The sequence below is a fragment of the Delphinus delphis genome, chromosome 1 (genome assembly GCF_949987515.2).
Source record: "Delphinus delphis chromosome 1, mDelDel1.2, whole genome shotgun sequence".
Classification (NCBI taxonomy): Eukaryota; Metazoa; Chordata; class Mammalia; order Artiodactyla; family Delphinidae; genus Delphinus; species Delphinus delphis.
In genome coordinates, this window is record NC_082683.1 from 114,407,072 (window position 1) to 114,428,536 (window position 21,465).

The 21,465-nt window shown below is 47.3% G+C and overlaps 1 protein-coding gene across 2 annotated transcripts in view; it reads left to right on the forward strand.

Moving 5' to 3' along the window:
• Positions 1–424: 424 nt before the first annotated feature.
• The window catches only part of CADM3 (cell adhesion molecule 3), a 31,346-nt gene continuing 10,305 nt past the window's right edge, over positions 425–21,465 (forward strand). Inside the window, exons 1-4 of one of the 2 annotated variants that reach the window (XM_060032308.1) lie at positions 425–674; positions 18,499–18,600; positions 20,651–20,791; positions 21,299–21,451. In XM_060032308.1, coding sequence (XP_059888291.1) covers positions 593–674; positions 18,499–18,600; positions 20,651–20,791; positions 21,299–21,451 — 478 coding nt within the window. In that variant the 5' untranslated portion in view covers positions 425–592. The remainder of the gene's footprint in view (positions 675–18,498; positions 18,601–20,650; positions 20,792–21,298; positions 21,452–21,465) is intronic. The other variant, XM_060032317.1, reaches the window with a different exon arrangement.

Consider the following 21,465-nt stretch of genomic DNA (forward strand, 5'->3'; position numbering starts at 1 on the left):
CTGTTGATAGGGGAACCCCAGGGCTCCTGGGGATCCCGGGTTGCCAAAGGAGGGAGGGCGGGGCTGGAGGATCTCGGGCTAGTGGGCACACCCTTGCCCAGGCGGGCAGTGGCCGATCCCGCCAGTTGGCCCAGGGCCCTGCCCGACCCCCCCCTCCCTCCCTCCACCCCAAGCCTAAGAGGGGTGGGCGGCAGGTCCCACTGCTGAGCCAGCTCTCTCCCTCTGCTCCACGCCCGAGCCGGGCTGGTGGAGCTCCCGAGGGAGAAGGTGGAAGGCACCACGACTGCGCGCAGGGGGTGCGTGAGGCGGGGGGGGGGGGCGTGGGGAATGCGGCAACCTGTCCCCCCCGCGACCAGCCCAGCCCCCGTCACCCCCCCTCCACCTCCAACCGAATGGTTTGCTCCGAGCGCCCTATTTAATCCCCGCGACTGCAGCAGCGCCGGCTCCCTCCCGGTCCCCGCCTCGGCCCCGGGCTCCGAAGCGGCTCGGGGGCGCCCTTTCGGTCAGTGTCGTCGTCTACCCCCTCCCCAGCCCCAGCCCCTGGGGATCCAGGCTCGCCAGCGCCCAGCCAGGGAGCCGGCCGGGAAGCGCGATGGGGGCCCCTTCCGCCCTGCCCCTGCTCCTGCTTTTCGCCAGCTGCTGGGCGCCCGGCGGGGCCAACCTCTCCCAGGACGGTGAGTGAGGGAGGGGGCGGCGCCAGGGGAGGGGGGGTGGGACCGGGGCGGGGGTTCCGACCGGCTGCGGGGGCGGAGGGAGCCTGTTGGCTTTGTTTGGAAGCGGGGGTTAAAGTCGCCAGTCGCTGCTGATACCCCTGTGTCTGTCTCTGAGCGTCCGTGTCTCTGTGGATCGTGGGGTGTGCCGGGTATGCCCCCTCCTTGTACACCGTCGAGTGTGTCTGCGTGTGCAGTCGGGGTTTGGGTCTGTTATAAGCATCCCGGGGTATGGATGTGTTGATGTCCGTGTGTGTGTCTGGGTGTGCGCGTCTGTGTTGGTGTCTGGTTCTGCGTTTCTGTGTCAGTATCTGTGTGTATGTCTGTGTCAGTGTGTGTTGGGGGCGGAGTGAGATTTGTCGCTGTTTCAGTCAGGGCGTGTGTCGGGTGTTTGTGTATGTATGTCTGGAGGGGTTGGGTAGCCAGTGCAATACCCCAAACTGCTGTATGCAAACATTTCTGCTCCCCAGCCCGTCCCCACCACCGGCGGCGGAGCTCCGAGTGGGCAGGGAAGGGAGCCTGGGTGAGGCTCTTGAGGGGGGCGTGGGCAAGGAAGTGGGGGGCTTCTTCTTGGAGCAAAACAACAACACTGGGCGGAGAGGGCCCCGGGATGGCAACATCCCTAGCGGTGGCAGAAGCTGGTAAAAGAAACCCAGACGAGAGCGGAGGAGGGGGATGGGGGGGGCAGTGGGGAGAGGCTGGGCAAAGGGAAGGATGAAGGTATTTGGGGAGGAGGATGCATAGAAAACCCAAAGCTTTCCTGGGCTAAGGATTGATTTTCCAAATTTGGGGTGGGGTGTCTTGCCTAGCCCCCTTTGCTTCAGTCAGGAACTCAAACCTTCTTGGGTTTGTCACGGTAGAAAGATGAAGGAAGAGAGTGGGGGGGGGAGAAAGGAGGCGGGGCCAGGGGTGAGGGGACTTGGGGCCCCCTCCTGCCCTGGACCGGGCTATGTAGGTCAGCTCTGTCGGGGCACCTCAGCTTTCTTAAAGGCTGCTGACGATTAATGGGGTGGCAGGGGGCAGTTTGTAGGGAGACCAGGAAGGGAGCCACAGCTTCGAGCCTCAGGTTCCCGGAGGAGGGAGGGCAGGCTGTGAAGGGACTAAAGGAATGCATCCTTCGGTCTCCTCCGCCCCTATGTGAGGCAGGCTGGGCTGGGGGAGGGGAAGAGGGACCGGGACCTCTGCAGAGCCAAGGGATGTGGGGACAGTGAAGGGGAGGGTGGTGGCTATGCCCGGCCAGATGCCAACGGAAAACAGAAAGAACCGCAGGGGAGGAGAAAGGGGAGGCGGCTCCTGGGTGATGGACCCAGTGGCCAGAAGGGATGGGCACAGGGCGGGGCGGGGGTGGAGAGGGGAGGGGTTGAAACTGGGGATGATGATGTAGAGAATTTCATCTGAAGGAAACAGGCGAAGAGCCGGGGTGCTGGAGGAATAATTGCTCCATCTCGCCTGACCTGCTCCCCTAGCCCTGTCTCCATCATGATAAAGGAGTTTCTGCTGGTATGAGGACACTGGGGATCCCCTACCTACAGCTGGCTGGCTGAGTCCTTCTACTCTGTACCCATTAACCCTCCCCAGGGGAGTTCCTGCCCAAGTCACCATAGAGACAGCAACCCCTCCTCTCCCCTGTGTGGAATCCCCCTTCCCCAGAGGACTGTCCTGATGACCCTACTCGCTGAGGAGGTGAAGAGAGTCCTGAGGGAGGGCAGGCTAAGTGCAAGGCAAGGAGAGGCTGCTGGGTGTATGGACCACAATAACGAGTCTCTACTAAGCCTTGACTTTCAGCTGCAGCCCCTGGCCTTCCCATCCTGGTAGCTGGGTTTAAGAGAGACAAGCATGACCCAAACTGCCCCTGTTCGGCCATGGGAACTGATGGGGCCAGGCTGAGACCTAAACAGAATGAAGTCATCCCAGAAAGCTGTGAGCTCAATCCTAGGATGTAAACATTGGAGAAGAGAGAAAATCCATACCCTAGCCAAGTCTTTCTTCACCAACTGCACTATTCTTTCCTGGTCTTCAATTCGGGCTCCAGCCCCTACTCAGGCTTTAAGGTTTAGAGGAAGAGAAATGCTTTATCCATATACATATATATATATATATATATATATATATGTATATATATATGTATATATATATATATATATATATCAGAGCAGTGGCTTGAGGGAAGAGTGGAAGGCAGTACATTTTGAATGGAGAATGTCCGGAGGAGGGGTTGAGAATTTGGCGATGGGGAGGGAGATCTGTTCCCAAGACAGAGTCAAATCAAGCATCATTTTCCTTGTAGAGCATCATCTGTGCAGACAGTGGACATATGTCTGGTTGTAATGTCTCAGGATGTACTGATGTACAAGAGGCACAACCACATGTGATCTTCTATCTAAATTAATTCTACTTCTTAGCTTCAGGATCAAAAAAGACCCACTCTGACGGGGGAGGTAGGTGCATAGATTTAATGCTCATGGGTGGTGATCCTAAGGCCATTCTGCCCAGGATCATGAAGAAGGTGTGTCTAGTACCCCTGACTTGGCCTGAGGTCCCTGGGCAGGGAGCTAGGCAGTATATGGCTTACCTGGTAACATTTGACCAAAACAAGAAGAGACGCGGTGTGAAAGTTTAAGGACAAGATATCCTAATACACGGATGCTGGAGTGGTCAAGGGTGTAAGGCAGAGAGGCTATTTCCATTTAGAATGAGGAAAACAAACTTCATATGCTGCTGGGGTATACAGCTCCCTGAAGTACAGCATACATTTTTTTTTTTTGGTTTCATAAGGCTGAACAGGGATTGAGAGGTTGGAGAAGGGCAAACAACTGTTATCTGAACCCGGCCATGAGTGCTGTGGCTAGAAACTCAGGGATGGCTTAGATATTCAGAGTTTGCCACCTGCCCCTTCCTTCTCACGTTTCTCCACTAGTATTGGTAGAAGTTGGCAGTTCCAGCTTTGGGGGATACAAGGCCTGTGAACTTAATGTATTCTGTGGTTGTCTTTCTGGTGAGCAGCTCAACATTCAACATTGCAACCAGACTTCCTTGGATTCTTCCTTTTCAAGTTATTTCCAGCACTCTGTGAGCTGATCTAGTGCAGAGACAGACAGGTGGGCAGCCTCACTTTGCTTTATACCAGGATATAGCAGTTTAACTTTGGACTGCACTGCCTCACACATGAATATCTTTCCCTTCCCAATGACCTTCTGTCCACTGCCATCCATTCTGCAGCCCCCTGGCCAGGTGCCCAGTGCAGAGATCATGCCCAGTGTGCCGGAGAAATCCAGCAGGCATTCACTCTAGAGCTGCCCACAGATCTGCTTGGCAGACCTACTCCATCCAGTTTCTGTTCCTAGTTGCAGCTGTAGCTGTTCTGTTTCTGCTCCTGTTCTCTTCCCAGTTGCAGCTGGGAACCCCTGGGAAGGAGATGCTCTCCCCTCAGACATGTGCACTTTCTGGCACAAAGAAGCTGAAACCGTCAGAGAGACACTGGTATCATACAGTCTGTCTGATGTGGGGTCCAAGCTGTGGCATGTCAGCTGCCTATCCAGCAGTTACACCAAAGATTCTGTCCTAAGCTCTCCCTAGGGCTAGGCAGCACTGTTGGTTTTAGTAGTTTCTTTTAGTACAGTGGTTTTCTCACTTTTATCTTTAAAGATGTGAAATTCCTTTATCAAATAAATAAAACAGATCCAAGGAGAATTACTCTTATTGAAACAGATAAGACCTGGAGCCCTCTCACCCTTCTTCTTGGCTTCCCCTACACTCCCCCTAATCCTTAAGGCATAGACAGAGGTTCTGCCACATACAGTTTGAAATCCTCTGCCCTAGACTAACAGTAAATAAGACAGCTCACTACCCTTAGGTGTCTTCTCTCTCTCTCTCTCTCTCTCTCTCTCTCTCTCTCTCTCTCTCTCTATCTCTCTCTCTCTCTCTCTCTTCTTCCAGCTGAGGAGAAAAGGAGGGCCAAATCTAATTTCAAGAGCGCCTTTTTGGAGACATTCACTATTCACTTGAAGAATGACTCATAGTTCTGCAGCCATAAAATTCCACAGATGGCATCTTTTTGGTGCTCTGGTCACTTTGAAACAGGAGACTAAGTAGTTGTGCCATTGCTCTGAAAATCCTTAGATCTGATTTTGGTACCCCTTGGTATTACTACTACTTTCTTGCAGTCCAAATAATATATACAATAGAATCAAAAGCTGCTTGTCCTTAGGTCACAAAAAAATAACCTAGGAAAAGATCCTCACAGTTCTCATCAGAGAAATAATAAAACCCCTGGGGCTGTGGCTAGTCACATTCTTTGTTGTTTCCTACTCCAACAGAACCAGCCCAACAATCCCTTTTTTGTCATCTATTTCTCAGTAATGGAATTTCACTGAAGGGTGGTAATCTAGCCTCCAGGTTCTCCATGAAAGCAAGCTGTGGACTGGACCAGCTCCTTACTGACTACTGAATGAAAAAGCCAGGGTATTAGATAGTTTTGTTAATTATATCTTCTCCTTTCATTTTTCATGCTAAAAGTTAATATTTCCTGTTTAATCATCGGCCATAGGTCAACGTACTGGAACAGTTTGTTTCCTGGATAAGGTCATGTCCTAGAAGTCCATCCATAAATTCCGAGAATAGCCATCCTCATGGGAATGCTTATAAGAAATAGAGAGAAACAAACCACCAGAAAAGCAAGCCATCAGAAAAAGATTCAGGGTCTCTAAGAACTCAGTCAAATTAAGAACAAACACTCCACGTAATTGTAAAATAGAGGAGAACAAGTCTCTGGGGCCAAAGATCTGCTTCTTCCTCTAGGATCAGCAGCAGAGTTGATTCTTTACAGGGTCAGAACCAGCTGATGCTCAGAGGTTTTATAACCTAAGTAAAAACCCAATCCAATCCTGTTATAACAAGGAGATCCATCCATTCTAGCACTGAGAAGTCAAGTTGTCAAGAGTCTTGAACACATGAAGCTGCTGAGATTTTTTACAAAATATAAGCTCATTAAAGCTACATATTCTTCATGGAAGCAACAAGTACTGAAAGAGAGAACTATCTGTCCCTTTACTGAAATTCCCCTAAGTCTAAAGAGAGTGGCCAAATTTCCCAACTAACACAGAGGCCTCTAAGTCCTGAGGACAATACCCTTTTTAAGAGTCATAATCCATTCCATTTTTCTGTGTATGATCAAGACTGGACGATTCACAGCAATTTGGGGTGCCTTAGAGCACCCGGACTCTGATACACCTCATACCCTATCTGACTGTAATACACATTTTGGTTTCCTCATGCCTAGCGTGTCTCTGAGGGGACACAGGCTTTGTGGTGCTCTTTTTCCCACACTGAAAGATACTATTAATTTCATGCATAATTGGTTGTAGCAAGTCAAAACCTCTTCCACCACCACTGATACTAATGTAATTTTCATAATTACTGAGGCTTATGTTGACAAACTCAGTCTGGTGGCGGTCCTCACTTTTTAGCACAGTCTCTTGGTTGTATGTGTGGCAGGTTCAAACAGAGTACTTCAGGAGGCCTTTGAGAGCAAGTGATGTGTGTGGTGTGATCCTAGCAGAAGCCCTGATGTCTGGCTTGAGAGCTGGCTGCCTTAACCTATGATCCTGGTCGCCCTGTTCTTTGTGGAACAAACCACAGGTGCTTTGAGCTCTCCATGGTGCTAGCCCCTGACAGGGATGCTCCAGGCTCTTCTTGCTGCTCTCCGTGGTCCTGCTCCCATCCAAGCTCCTAATCTCTTTACTCTCTACACTGCAGCCCTCAGAACAGGGCTGGAACTTCCCTCCCCCTACCACAAACACACACATGATCTTGGTTATGATCCCTGACCTGCTCCACCAGAAAGAGGTAAACAAGACCTGTAGATACAGCTCTGGAGAGTCTTCATAACCACCTAATCCCCTGTAGGAAGGGGACAGAAAGAGCAAATAATACTGAGGTTGAAAAGAAGTGTGGTTTGCAGTGTTCAGGAGACTAGGACATAGAGTGACCTCAAATGGCCTCAAAAAAACTGAATGTTTTGCCATATATGGACTCATAGATTTAAAACAGAACTACAAATAGTTGTGGTTTAGATCGAGACAGCATTGCTCATACACTATAACCACATATACACTATAAATGTGGAATGCAAAATGAGTCCTACTCAGTTTATGAGCGTGTACCTCTTAACACCACTCTGAGCCTGACAACCAACTCTAATTGTCCTGTCATGGTACCCATTGTTCCTGTCCCCTCAGCCTTAGCAGTAAACGTAAAGACAACATATAGGATAGGTTATCAGAATAGATAATAGAGGAATTCGATATATGAGAGGCATAGAAGGTAAATATCAAATCCCTGACTCATGTCCCTCATCATTATAACCATCTAGTACAGACTACGTGGCCTTAAATATAACCATCCTATCCCAGAGTCCAAGTCCTTGGCCAGATCTCAGGAGCTGGATCTTTAAACTCTTTTGGGGTATCTGCCAATGATCCCAATGAGAATGCTCAGCCCCTGCCAGTCTGAGACTAGACAGCCAACATGTTCCTCCCATCACATCAAAGCTACACAAGCTTCTCTTCCCCTAAATGCTGATTTCCCCACGTCAGTTTTGCATAATAGTTCATAGAATAGTTAACACTTATGAATGACCTACACCAGAGTGAGGCTGGGGAAACAGGTTTCCAGAATTAATTTCCAGGACCCCTCTTCCATTTCCTTCTTTGATACAAGGAGAAACTTCATTCCTCAAGGACAGGTAATGGAAGTGATTTATCTCCATGAGAGAGCCTTCAAGAAGACAGAATTAGGGTTATGGTAACAGCTGGAGTTTCTCCCATCTACTCATCTCCCTGAGACCCCGTTCCCATAAAGAGCAGACATGTTTCTGAAAGGATTCTAATGCAGAGACTCCAACATTGTTTTCAATATGTGTATCATTTTTCTATGTGAGCTCTTACGTCTGGGATTCTTTAGCCCTCTCATCTCTCTCCATCTTTCTCCTGGACATCTCCAGGAGAATAAGAAAGCTAAATAATAAAAAGAACTAAAATGTTGTTTTCTCTAAGGATTTATTTTTCCTTACCCCAGCTAGACCTACACTAATTGTGTATTGATTGCTAATGATAAGCACCTTTGGCTCGTTTACTTCCAGTTCAGGGTCAGAAAGGTCAGATGCATCACCTCACCCTAGGGAAAAAAAGAAAAAGAAATGAAGGCTGATATCTCAGCCATTTATCTCTAAGCTAGCCACTACTTAGTTCTCCATTTCCTTCATATAGTCCCAGGTGTTAGCAAAATAGAATGGAGAACTATACTTCCAATAGCAGATTTCATTGGGAAGATGCAGATCCTTGTTTCTTGTGTTCATTTTTCTTCTGGGACCTGGCTCTTTGCTTCCAATTTGGATTCTAGAATTCCAGCCAAAGCCTCAGACAGAGTAAAAAGCTCCAGAAGGTGAACTGGTTTATTGAGTCTCTGACTTAAATACCCGATACTCCTTGGAAACCCAGCAAACCTCTAATAAATACATCGATGACAAGTAACTTATGACTTAGCCTAGCCTAGGTCAGTCTTTGAAGAGCCTAGAGTCAAGTTCTCTCATTATCATAAAATGAGGGGCCCGTTTTACCATCTGCTCCTAATCATTTGTCCCTCAGCAAATGTAAACTTAACAGTGAGACAGTTATACTCACTTGTTCTTACTAGTTCTTTTTGTTTGTTTGTTTTGTTTTTGCGGTTACGCGGGCCTCTCACTGTTGTGGCCTCTCCCGTTGCGGAGCACAGGCTCCGGACGCGCAGGCTCAGCGGCCATGGCTCACGGGGCCCAGCTGCTCCGCGGCACGTGGGATCTTCCCGGACTGGGGCACGAACCCGCGTCCCCTGCATCGGCAGGCGGACTCTCAACCACTGCGCCACCAGGGAAGCCCTACTAGTTCTTACTCTAGTTCTTAAGGATGAGATATTTCCAAACACATATTATATATTCCCTCCTCTAATCTCCATCCTGTAATCTCAAACAAATATAAAAACCACCATCACTAAACCCATGGGCCTCACACATTCTCATTTATCCTCAACTGCTGCTTCATGCCAACTCTCTTCTGGTTTCCAAGCCCCGGAGTCCAGTGTCAGTGACAGATGGACTGAGCCTCAGCCCTGGGGAGAAGAGGATTCTGGCCCTCTCCTGGGGAGTTTGAGCAGGAGAGAGAGCCTGAATTCTGCTTTGGGGAGGATCTCTGAGTTTAAACCATATGGTTTGCTGGACATTAGGGATTTTGATTAATAACGGGCTTGTGAAAAGGGCTCTGTATCTGGGTCATAAGAAAATGCTATGTGTATGACCAAAAAATAATGAAAACAGGGATACAAATAGTGAAAATTGTAGTTGTCATGTGTGTAGTGAGGGACACATCCTGAAGAAGAAAAAGAGAGTCACCAGGTTGGAATATATGTGCATCTTGGGGAACAAAATCGAATGTATATCCACACTGAAGAAGAGACTTTCAAGAAGATTTAAGGAGAGGAGCTCTTTGGGTCAGAACGGAATTATTTGCCATATCGGGAACTGTGAGGTCTGCAGACTTGGAAGAATGTGTCTATCTCACAGAAGGGTTAAATTCCCAGGAAGGCCCAAAGTAATTGAACTAATTGAACAACAACCTGCCGAAAAATACATTTTTAGGTGAGAAAAGTGAAGGGCAGAGACTACGTCTCAGCTAGGACTGGCGGAAGAGGGGAGCCCAGAGTAGTGTGGGTGTGTAGGGCAGACCACCTTTTGCGCCATGTGGTCTTCCTGATCACTGCCCCGAACCTGTCATCCACACCCTGATTCTGATGACCCAGTGAAGAGAAACAAGTCCGTAAAATGAGAGCCGGCCGAGATGAACGCTTTCTTGCCTGACTTCTAACAAATTAAACTTTTTCACAGCATTGTTATCCCGCCACACCAAGCCATCAGCCTGAAATATCTAAAGTGCCACATTAAAGAGCAAAGAATAAGATAGAGCTTGTTGAGAAGGGAATGCATCCATGTACTCGAACAGGTATGGAGGCTCTGGAGGGTTAGGAGCAAGGCTTTGGCACCTGGTTGGAGATTCCTCAGGGAATCTGCTCTTTACTTCTCCCCAGGGTCCCTGGGCTTTCCCTCCCATTCCCAGTCCGTATTTTCTCATCGCTAAACATATTTTCCAACAAGTTAAACTGAATTATGCTTTCATTTACTCCACGCTGACTCTGTTATGTGTCCTTTCCTAAGTACTTTCCTAAGATGGGGTGATTTTTTTCCCCAGTTCTATTACATACGTGTGAAAGCAGCTAGATACATTTAGGGAAAGGGTATAAAAGTGCCTGCACTTGGTTCAAGGGACATCTGAGAGTTCAAAGTCTAGACTCCTGACTCTCTATTGCATTAGAATACAGACTCCAGGTCATACCTGTTGTGATTTCTGAGTATGTGAGCATGGTGGGAAGGGAATGAGGAGATAGGGGTAAAAGGCCACTTCTAAAATGGCTCCAGGCTGTCTTCAACTGGAGTGATTTCATGCCCTACCTTAGGGACTTGCTTGAGAAACAACTGATGAAAGTCAAAGCCCTGCACAGAACCCATGCTCCTAGCAGCCCTTACTGAGCCGATCCGTTCTGCTGTGTCTCATCACCTCCCCCCAGCCTCTTAGTACAGAACACTAGACACTTGTCTGGAGCACAGAGCCCAGTCCTAGAAGGTAGGTGCTAAGGCGAGGAAGGGGCTCTTTAGGGATTAGATCCCCTTCCTTTCTGTCTCCCAACTGCAGTTCTTACTACAACACAGTATTGGCTCCAGAGGGGCTTGTTTTTGTTGGGGGCCAGCCCAGGGCTCCCTCCCAGTGCTAATGCACCGAGAACACTGACTCAATAGCAAATCAAAGCAACAGCTGTCCCCACCTCCTTCTCTGCCACCCACTTCCCAGTCTCTGCTCCTCAGAATCTTAACTAAGTCTCCGAGAGCCCCCCCCCAGCCTACTGCAAGCCCACTTCTGCCTCCAGATTTCTTCTCTCACTAGCTCAAGAATAAGAAAAGCTCCTCTGCGTTCTTCTCTCTTCGAGTCTCTGTCTCCCACATCACAATCAGGGTAGCATCCTCCAGCTCTCCACCACACAGATGCTAGCACGCACACGTACACATGGCCTGTCCTTCTCATCACCCTTTTAACTCCTAAAGGGCATGGAAGTAGCTTCTGCCCCATGGCCTCCTCTTTGGTGAGAACCGGAATCTGCCATGAAGACCCTGACATTTGACGATGCCATTCTTCGCACCTTCAGGGACTCCTTCCTCATCTCACCCCAACTTCTGTAACCTGCCCGGCATTTAGTAGAGTTACTTCCCTTGAGATCTAGGGTCCTGGGGTTCCACACTACAACGCACAGGGAGATGGGAAGCAGGAAGAGTGGACGTCACTGGAAGTAAAGTAACACTAAATGGCAACTTAACTTCCAAATTAGCTAGTTCACAGGACTGCTATCAAATGGCAACGAGAACAGAAGACTGGGTTGTAACCACAGCTCCCACTAGCTGCCTGTGTGACCATGCTTAAGTTTCTAAGCCTCTCTGAGCCTTGGTTCTTCATCTTTTAAATGGGAAGTTTGCGCTAGATGCTACTTAAGATTCTTGTCAACTCTAAAAGTCTATGCTTCTAAGAATCCTAGACGGGAAAATATTTTAGGAAGAATGAGGCGCAGAAAGAGAAGGCAAGGAATTACTGAACTTTGGTAATAGGGAGTCAGAAAGGACATCCAGTTCCATCCTCTGTCTAGAAGACTCAGAAAGATCTGAGGAATAACCACCTCTGGCCATTAGGGGTCAGTAGAAAATGACTAGAACATGCAAATGGACTGCAGGGTTTTAGCAAACATAGTTACTCACGGCATCTTAAACTTGTATACTTTTTTAACATTTGGATATAGGAAAACATTTGGAATAACTGGGTCTTTCTTTTCAGTGAAAAGAGGGTTAACATCAAGATGTGCTTTTTGTTTTAACCCCACCCTCACGCCCACCATAGGCAAGCTAGCCAAACTGGCCAAGTACCCTAAAGATTCCCTCCTCTTCATTCAGCCTAGAAAAGCTAAGCCCCACACCATTCCAAACCCAGGAAACAAAAGCCTTTCATTTTCAACAACTGCTTAGGATGGAACCAAAAGGTATCTGCCTTCATGCAGTAATAAACCTGTTTGAGCCCAGATCCGTCCTTTCCAAACCTAAATCTCTTGGATCATCTAACAGAATAGGATCCCTGGTTCTATAAATCTGTACCTCTTGGCCACCCTTTACCAAGCTATGAGGCTAATCAGTACAGTAGGAACTTCTTACAGGCAAGGTTCCCTTCCCCACCCTATTCACCTTCCAGTTTCACTTATATCGTGTACGCCTCCTGGGAGAGTAAAGCTACACCCAGAGAGTAGTGACTTCGGGCCCAAGAGGCTGTTGGGAGCCGGAGAGAAAGTAGATAAACAAGACTCCAGGAGGGAAAACCAGACAGCAACAGAAATAATGGAGGGAGGGAACACGAAGGAGCAAGGCCTCAGCAGCTCAAGCCAGAAAGGGTGGAGGCGCCAGCGAGCTGGAGAGAAGGCCTAGATCAGGGAGGCTGGCAGCTGAAGCGTGACTGAGCTGTGAGGCTCTGAAGTGGATGTGAGCCGGAGCATATCTGAGCTGAGCAAGGCGATCCTTTAGGGGATCCTACTGCCTGTGAGGGGACAGGGGCCTGCCCTGAAGAGCAACAGGAAAGGAAGGAAGTACACCTGAAAAGACAGACAAGCCCCCATGACAGAATAACTCTTACCTCTATGGCCCCAGCTTTCTTTCGTCTGACCGCACTGTAACATTGGGAATGGAAGCGAATCGGGAGCTTGGGGAGGACAAAGTTAGAAAGGAACGTAGAGCAGGAAGTGAGAGAATATTTTGACACTCCTGCCCTCAGTGTCTTAGACTAGGAAACTACACAGTAACTTCCGCAGAAGTAGCATAATTCCTGGCAACCTAAGAGCAAATGTAGAAAATTGAGTTTAAAGAGAGTCCTTTGTGATCAGGGTGTTGTGCTCTAAAGTTACTCAGGTCAGAGTAACTCCCCTCCCAAATCTTGGAATTATCTATTAAGTCAGGCCTCAGATGAGACTGGTCCACTTTCCTCCAAATGCGGAAGCAGACGTTCACTGCTAAAGAAAAATGTGGCTCTGCGCGTAAAGAAAAGATTAAGGCGCTGAGTTCTAATTCTGATTTCATGGCCATTCTCTTCAGTGTGTGATCGAAATACGTATAAGAATTCACTGCATAGCTAGTGTTAGGGAAGAATCAGAGTGAGATCACCTGGTCAGGGAGCCCAGTGATGGGGGTGGGTAAACCATTCTAAAAGTGGGTCCCTTCAGCACTCTGGGCCACAGCCCCCAATGTGTTTTTCCCTTGGAGATAACACTCCTCCACCCACCTGTCATGGTAGTCGTGAGGAATAACAAGTAGGCTGGGATGAAGAGTATTTTTAACTCTGGAGTTAGAGAAATGCTGAATCATCATCATCACCATCATCATCATCATCATCATCACCATCACCATCAACTCCTACTCGGGGAGTTGGTGTTTTCTATAATCTGGGAAGTGGAGTTCTGGACCCAAGCACTGGCAAGGCCAGCAGCAGTTATGCAGGGGAGCTCTGTCCCCTTGTCCCACCATCCCAAATGTGCACCTGTGACCCTGTACATGGCCCTAAGGCCCATACAATGCAGATTCCCGAAACAGACAGGGCAGGTAAGATACATAAACCAAGCAATAAGGGGTTATACTGACATATAAACTTCCTTACTAGCATCACTTAAATTGGAGACAATACATTTTTATTCATTTGAGTTACTCATTTATTTATCCAATAAATATTGAGCACTTACTATGTGTGAGGTCCTGTACTGTGGATGAAAAATGAAATCAGAGGTGCCAATGGATGCTTTAAAGGGCACATTAGTAAGTCCCTGGTTCCCACCTCTGCTACTCTTAATATGAACAATTAATCAGAAGGAAATCAGTGGGTGAAAGGGCTACTTTGTCCTTTAAAATGCTGGGAGTCTTAAAGCTACTGGAACCCATGAGTAAATAGACCAAGAATTAAGAAACCCTCCAGACAACTGAGAGCAAATAAGAAGACAATCTTAGTTCGTAGCCTAGGTGCTAGAGTGCTATGAACACGTGAGGGCATTCTGTTAGTTTTAACCAGACACGTCTATTGCTTGGTTAACTGAAGAATCATCCCAAATTATAAGGCCTTTGGGGTGAGCCCCCAAAGATAAAGATGAAGACACACCAGGAAATCCAATTAAAAATGCAATTCAGTGGATACAAATCACACCACCACCACAAGCACCCATTTCCAACTCGCTGCACTGTTATTTTTACCATATTGCAGGCTAGCGTTGTGAATTTTGTTTAGGTGAGCACCCCCAGGCCAGCAATGCAAGAAGGAATCTTTCCACCTATAACCTCTGCCCTCCCCCACCACACACACACACACACACACGAAGCACATGTTCCTACAAAGGGAGGCAGTGTACTGAAGATATGCAGAAAGTCTGGGCTTTGTGGTCAGAGAGATCCAAGTTTATCCCAACACTTATTGGATGCATCATATGGACAAGTTACTTAACTTTTCTGAGTCTTAGTTAGTCTCTGAGTCTTAGTTAACACATCCTTAGCATGTGCGTCATAATACCTATTAAAGGGTTACTCTGGAATAATGAATATAGAGCACCTTGCTTGGATCATGACACACAGAAGGTAATCAATAAATAGAGATTTCCACCCATCTTGTAAACTTACAGAGCTTCAGCTCCTAGATGATCTACCCTCTTCCTTGGCCCATTTCTTCCTAGCCTTTTTGGTTTGCTATTTCCTCTTCACTGGCAGATTTTGAACCTAGTTCTCACAGTTGAAGATGTTAAGCATCTTTGATTCATTTATTAAATAAATACTCATTAAGCACCTTCTAAGTGCAGTGTGCTGTATTGGGGCCAGTACCAGATACAGAGACGAATCAGATACCAACCCTACCTGCAGAATCGTTAAAATTTAGGAAGAAAGCGAAACTTGCAGTACAAAAAGTAAAGAGTGATGCATAATTTAAGAAAAGTAGATAAAGTGTTGTGACTCAAAAAAAATCAGAAAGTATTTCCATCTGAGGCAATCAGGGAATCAGGGGAGCCTTCTTGAAGGAAGTGCCACAGAAAATAGGCTTTTTAGGGCTTAGATGTGTGAAGATGGGTGAAAAGCATTATCAACAGAATGACTGTGGGAAAGGGAATGTATGCAGGAAGGGAAAGGGTTTATAGAAAGAATTCCAAACAGCGTCATATGTCTGGGATATGGGGTGAGTGAAGTAAAGAAAAGACAAAGCTGAAAGACATATTGGCATCAGACCATGCAGGATGTTATTAGCCAGGCTAATAAATCTGGATATCATCTGCAGACAATGGGAAGTCAGTGAGGGTTTCTAAGCAGGGAAACAATATGACCCATATGACTGGAGCTCTCTCTCTTTATCTGTTTTTCAATGTGACTAACCTGGGCCTCCCCTTACTAAAGGTCTTGTGGACTCAAAGTCTGCATTTCCTTCCAATGACCCTGCCTGAGCAGAACTGTCATTATTTCCACTTCAAAGTGCATGCCACCTTTTCAGAGTGCTCTTAAGTTTCCCTTTCGAGTCTGAATCCATTGAGGGAATTTATGCTGATGTCACAAACAATTGGCAAGCTCTAAATCCAAAGAACAAGGCTTTCACATTCCATTCCAGGTTATAATTTCTGCCATTTATCCATGTTTCTGTGAATAACATTATAATCGCTCATCTGCACCCAGGGGAGTGGCTCTTCGGAATTTATCATTACAGGTATACAATTTTATAAAACCAGCAAGATAACTTTCAGGCATATTAACAGACAGTTCTCAAGAGGAGACATGAGATCATAAGTACTTTGGAGAATTACAAGGTAAAGTATCACCCCCAGGAGGAAAAAAAAACCCAGCTACTTCTTAATCAGTTTCTTAAAACACAGCAAACCGGAGTGAGTTCCTTGTAAACCTACAGAGACAATACTGTATCTCAAGCATATCCCCGATATGCCATTTATTGGAGATTATTTGTTTAGTTATCAGACCCCTCATCTAAACAATTCAGTTTAGTTTGAATGACCGACATCATCATTTCACTTATTCATCCTATTCAGAAAAAAAAAAAAAAAGCCAGCAAAATGCAGGAGGAGGGGAGGGATGAAAGGAATATAAGCAAGGAGAAAAGCAACTGAGAAGAAGGCAGAAAACAGCACAAATGAAATAAGGAGCAAGAGAATGAAGACTAAACCTATGCTATCTGGACAGAAGACATGCTCTGCCTGAATAAGAATGGACACAGCAGAGCGCCAGTCGTGACTGAATGAATTTTACCAGAGCCAATTAAATGCACTGAGAGCCCACTCTGGGCTAAGTGCTGAAAATACAAAGATGAAGAAGGGAAGGCTCCTTCTCTTCAGCAACTCTGAGTTTAGATGAGGAGGCTGATAACTAAACAAGTAGATTGCAGTACAATGGACTGAAATGCTACAAGAAACAGAAGCTGTTGAAAAAGCTTTGAGTGCACCACCAGCAGGAGAAAGAGGATCCTTGAGAGGGTGTTACTTGTGTGCCTTTAGGTAAGTCACTGAACCTCTCTAAACCTCATCTCTAAAAAGTGATTCTATCTGGCTGCCTCTCCCTCAAGGTTGTTTTGACATGAAATGAATTCATGATTGAAAATCCACTCTGCCAACTGAAAGCCCTATGCCAGCGTAGGAGATGGCTATTTTATCCGTTTGAGCAAAGGTCTATTTAGTGCTTACTTTGCGCGCTAGGTACCAATACTGTGGTGTGGGGCACTGACCCCTCTCTGGCTTCTCCCTGTCCCTCCACCATTCCAAGCTTCAGCACAACCAGTTTGGCTTCCCACTGTGTGTAGAAGCGCCCACAAACAGACGACCTGCAAAATACCGTGAAACACTCACCATCTTCCGGTTGCCTCCATTCTTGATGTCCACAGAAGGCAGCAGGGCGAGGGCACCCAGGGGGACTCTCTGTTGGATCTGAGCGCCCTTGTCCTCTTCCTGGCCGCCTTTCCTTCTCCCATCCTCTTGCCTCTCTTCACCAACACTTTCCTTGTTCGCTTTCTTGCCTACTTCTACCTGTTACAGATACTCTTTTTTTTTTTCCACTGCTTTACTCCCCCTCCCCATTTGGGCATTAGCGCTTCTCCTGTTCGGGAACAGAGTCATTTCTCAAACCTCCTGGAGCATGTCTGAGGAACAGTGGAGAGGGGAGGCGTCTCCTTGAAGGCCAGTGAACCTCTGAAGCTATCTTAGAGCCCTGTCCCGAGGCTAGGACTCTTTCTAACACCCTCTCCCTTTCCCCATCCCTCTCCCTTCCCCGGTACTCCCTTCCCTCCCTCCCCCACTCTCTCCTCTCCCTCACCCTTCTTTCCCTTTGATTCTGCAACTCTCTTCCTCGTCCCCTTTCTTCTCGTGGACCCTAAGACCACGTCCCACTTATCTTTTTAGTCTCACACCCCTGCCACCCCGTACCCTCCCCACCTCCCCTACCCATCCTCCTCGGTCCCATCGCCCCCTTCTCGTCCTGTTCTCTCCCACTCCCCTCCCCCGCTGCCTCTGGAGCTGGCGCGCTGGGACAATTGGCGAAGTTCTGCCTGACTCCAGGCCCGGGACAAGGAGCAGTTCCGGACTCTGCTCAGCAGCCGATGACGTTACTGAATTTTGCGCGTGTGATTGGCTACTGGCTTTGCAATGGGAGATCCTGTAAAGATTCTCAGGGCCGGTTTCTTTGTCCCTCCGTCTCTCAGGTTGAGTTGGGGAAAATAGACCATGGAAACTATACAGTACTTCACAAAAGGGTTTAGGGGCTACCTACTAGGAAGAGAGCCGGTGACTCAAGTCTTGGGCGTGTGTTGTGCCAGATGAGGGAGCAGAGTCAGTGATATAAAATGGTGAGTGGGACTGAGAGTGGAGGAGGAAAGCTTGAGAGTCGTAGCACCGGATAGAAGGTAACAATCTAGGAAGGCGTGGGGTAACTTTCAACCCCAGCTGTGGTCTCTGTCTTCAGTGCTAAGGGTGTCACCATGAAACAGAGCTTTGGATTTGGAATCAGGCATTTAATTTCTAGTCTTTCTTCTTCTGTTTGTAGGACCTTGGGCAAGTCACTTCATTGTTTCCTCTCTTCAAGGTAGAAGTGATAATACCAACGTACTTATTTAACTGGTTTATTAAAAGGATTAAATGGGAACGTACTTTTTAATTATTAAACCTGTCATTATTTTAGTAGATAATTTGGTGTAGCAGAAAGAATCCCGGATCAGAAATGAAAAGTCTTGGGTTATCTTTCCTGTTTCTGTATGACCTTCACCAAGTCACTTTTAACCCTAGTGGGCATCAGTGTCCTCACCTGTGAACTGGGAGAACTGGACCAGATGACCTCTAAGATCTCTGTTGGCTCTAACATTATGTGATTGACTGCCAAAGCTTAGCATCCTCCTTTAATTCACCCCTTCGGAGGAAGACTTCACTTCCTTTTTCAGGACTTGAGTTAATCTCCCCCTTTTGTGAGAAAGCCACCTTCTCTTAGGTACCCTGGTGAACCTGCTTTTCACAGGGGCCAGTCCTCTCCCCCATCCTCAACAATGAAAGTACAGATCCCAAACGGTAGCAGCTTACATGTAGGGCTCATCCTTCATGGAGACTCTCTCCCCAGGCTACTGGCAAGAGCAGAATTTGGAGCTGGGGACTCTGGCTCCACTCGAAGAGGCCATGAGCTCCACAGTCTGGAGCAGCCCTGACATGCTGGCCAGTCAAGGTGAGAATCCAGGCCCCTTCATCTCAATGTCCCGCAGTTCCCTCCGCCATCCTCACATCATCCCCCACTCATGTTGCTTCCACCCTGTGTTCTCAACTCCACTCATTACCACACAACTCTTCCCCATCTCCATTTGACATTTTAGTACTTAGTTCTACACCACCAACTCCTTTGGCACCTACTCCTCCTTCCCTCACTCCGGTACAGGGACCTCTGTATCCCTTACACCTTTTTCCAAAAATAAAATGATGCCAGGAGGAGTGTATTACTCAGAATAAAGAGGTTCTGGAAAGACACAATCAAGATAGAATTCTTCAAAAGGAACCAGGGAAAATGGGATTACCAGTCAAAAATCGGCATATGGCTAGCAGTAAATGATAGGTTTCCCAAACCTTTCGTTGAGATATTTAAGGAAGATATCACTTCCACCTGTATTCGGCCGGCTCGGTCTCTGGCTTGCTAACATTGAAGTCGTGGTTTTGATTCTCCAGTTAGATGATTACCTGAGGCGCATTCCAGTGAAAAGAGCACTGCCATGAGAGTCAGGATTCTAGTCCTAACTAGGGTCACTGATGGGTAGAATGATCTTAAGCAATCACTTCGCCTCCATTGCCTCATTGTCTACATCTGTAAAATGAGGGAATTGGATTCCATGATCCCTAAGGTCCCTGTCAGTTCTAATTTTTAGGATTCTAAACACTAAAACTAGCAGCAAGGCTTTGGGCTCCAATTTGGAGACAGCCACTCAGAAGCATTGGTGTTTGGTGTCAGCTCTGGCAGGTGCCACCTTCACTCTTCAGGGCCCCTTCTCTGCTAGCAACGCTCATTGAATATTCCTTGGAAATGGAGCTCTGGTGACCAGGAAAGACAGGAATAAGCAGAGAGGGCAGGGGTAAGGTTGGTTCCATAGGGAGCATGGGGATTGTTTTAAATTGCTCCATCAGGGAGTGTCGGAAGTACGTTTCTTGGTTTCTGATTCAGAGGCGACAATGCTGGTTAAGTAATTTAGTACCGTAGAAGAAATTGTGTGGATGTTTCAGGAATCAGAGCTAGAATGTGTTATTTTAGCTCTGCAGGGGTCAGTGCCATCGGGTCACAGGAAGTCAGACCTGAAGATGAGGGAATCAATGTTAGGAATCAGAATCCATGCTTTGGGGAACATGGGACAACATTGGGTGGAGGAAGCAAGTGTCACACAGACTGAGGGGCTCACAGCTAGGCCTGATTAGAAGGCACGTTTGGGATTCAAATGAGTCATCCTCACGCTATCTTACTAGTCCTTCTTTTGTTTAACTTGACTAAGTAGAGAGGGATTAGAAACCATATTTCTATCACATCGAAGGGAACACTTTAATCCATTATTCTTTAAAGTAACGTCAGGATAGTGATTTGGGTTTGTGTGTTGATTTGGGAGGCGGGTAGTACTGATACTGAAAGGACTATGTTAAGGGAGCTGATGATTGAAGGCAAGTTATTGTTGGAGGAATTGAAAAGTCTGTGTCAAAACGTTTTAGGTTTTTTTAAAAGTCTTTTTTGTTTATTTTGCAGTTTTATCAGCTACCTCTTGTGTAAACGAATGTGCAACCCACATTCTTGGGGGTTGGCCTTTTCTTCGCCTTTAGTTTGGACATTATTACAACCTCTTCTGTTCTTGCCCTTATATACAGGTGGTGGCAAGAAGGTAAAACAGAATGACAGACTCGTATGTGTGTTTTCAAAGGTGAATGGTAGAACTCTTCTCAGAAAAGATACATGGGGAGTGGTATGTGTAGATTTGGGGTGCCTTTATCCCTCTAAATGTTTGTGGCCCTGTCAGTTCACTCAGCAAATAGTCAACAAGGGACTCTTTTTCTGTGCATTCAAAGCAAGAGGAAGTAAGGTCTGTCTTCCCCTGCCTCACCCCACCTCTGTTCCTTCCCCCATGATGTGTTAAGAGAATACAGAGACATGGGCCTTGGATGGTCTGAATTAGATGAGGTGGACTGTGGCCCAGAAATGGGTGGAGGGGCTAGTGCTGCCTTAGGAAACTAACCCAATTCTACTCCTGCAGACAGTCAGCCCTGGACATCTGATGAGACAGTGGTGGCTGGTGGCACCGTGGTGCTCAAGTGCCAAGTCAAAGATCATGAGGATTCATCCCTGCAATGGTCTAACCCTGCCCAGCAGACTCTCTACTTTGGGGAGAAGAGAGGTAGTGTCCCACGATTTATCTGCCTCCATAGGAAACGTGGGCTAGGGAAGGGGGCTGCAGAGCTGAGAGGAAATGTCCCTGTAGTCCAGAGGCTGAGAAACGTGAAGGGATGCTATTTGGGGAAGCAACAGGCCATGGGCTCCTCAGCTGGTTCCAGGGAAACTTCATAATTACGGCTCTGACCTAGGCCATGCATGGTTTTATAGGGTCCTGGAGTGACTCACCCCAAAGGAGCCCTAAGAGACAGCTGATGTCAGTGTTGCCCCAATGTGGCCCACAAATCCAACCTACTTTTCTGAGTATCTCTGAGGCTACTGAGCCCAGTGGCCCAGGAAAGTAACTGAATAAACTAAAGACTAATCAAACTCAGGAGCAGTTTTTTTTTTTTCCCCCTGCCCCAAAACCACACTAGACCCTCTCTTGAAAAAAAAGCTGGCCCGGTATTGGAAGATAAAGATGAAAGTCAGCAGTTAAAGCCTTGCTTCCAATTTTCCCAATTTCCCCCAGCCCTTCGAGATAATCGGATTCAGCTGGTTAGATCGACGCCCCATGAGCTCAGCATCAGCATCAGCAACGTGGCCCTGGCCGACGAGGGTGAATACACTTGCTCCATCTTCACTATGCCCGTGAGAACTGCCAAGTCCCTCGTCACCGTGCTCGGTGAGGCTCCCAAA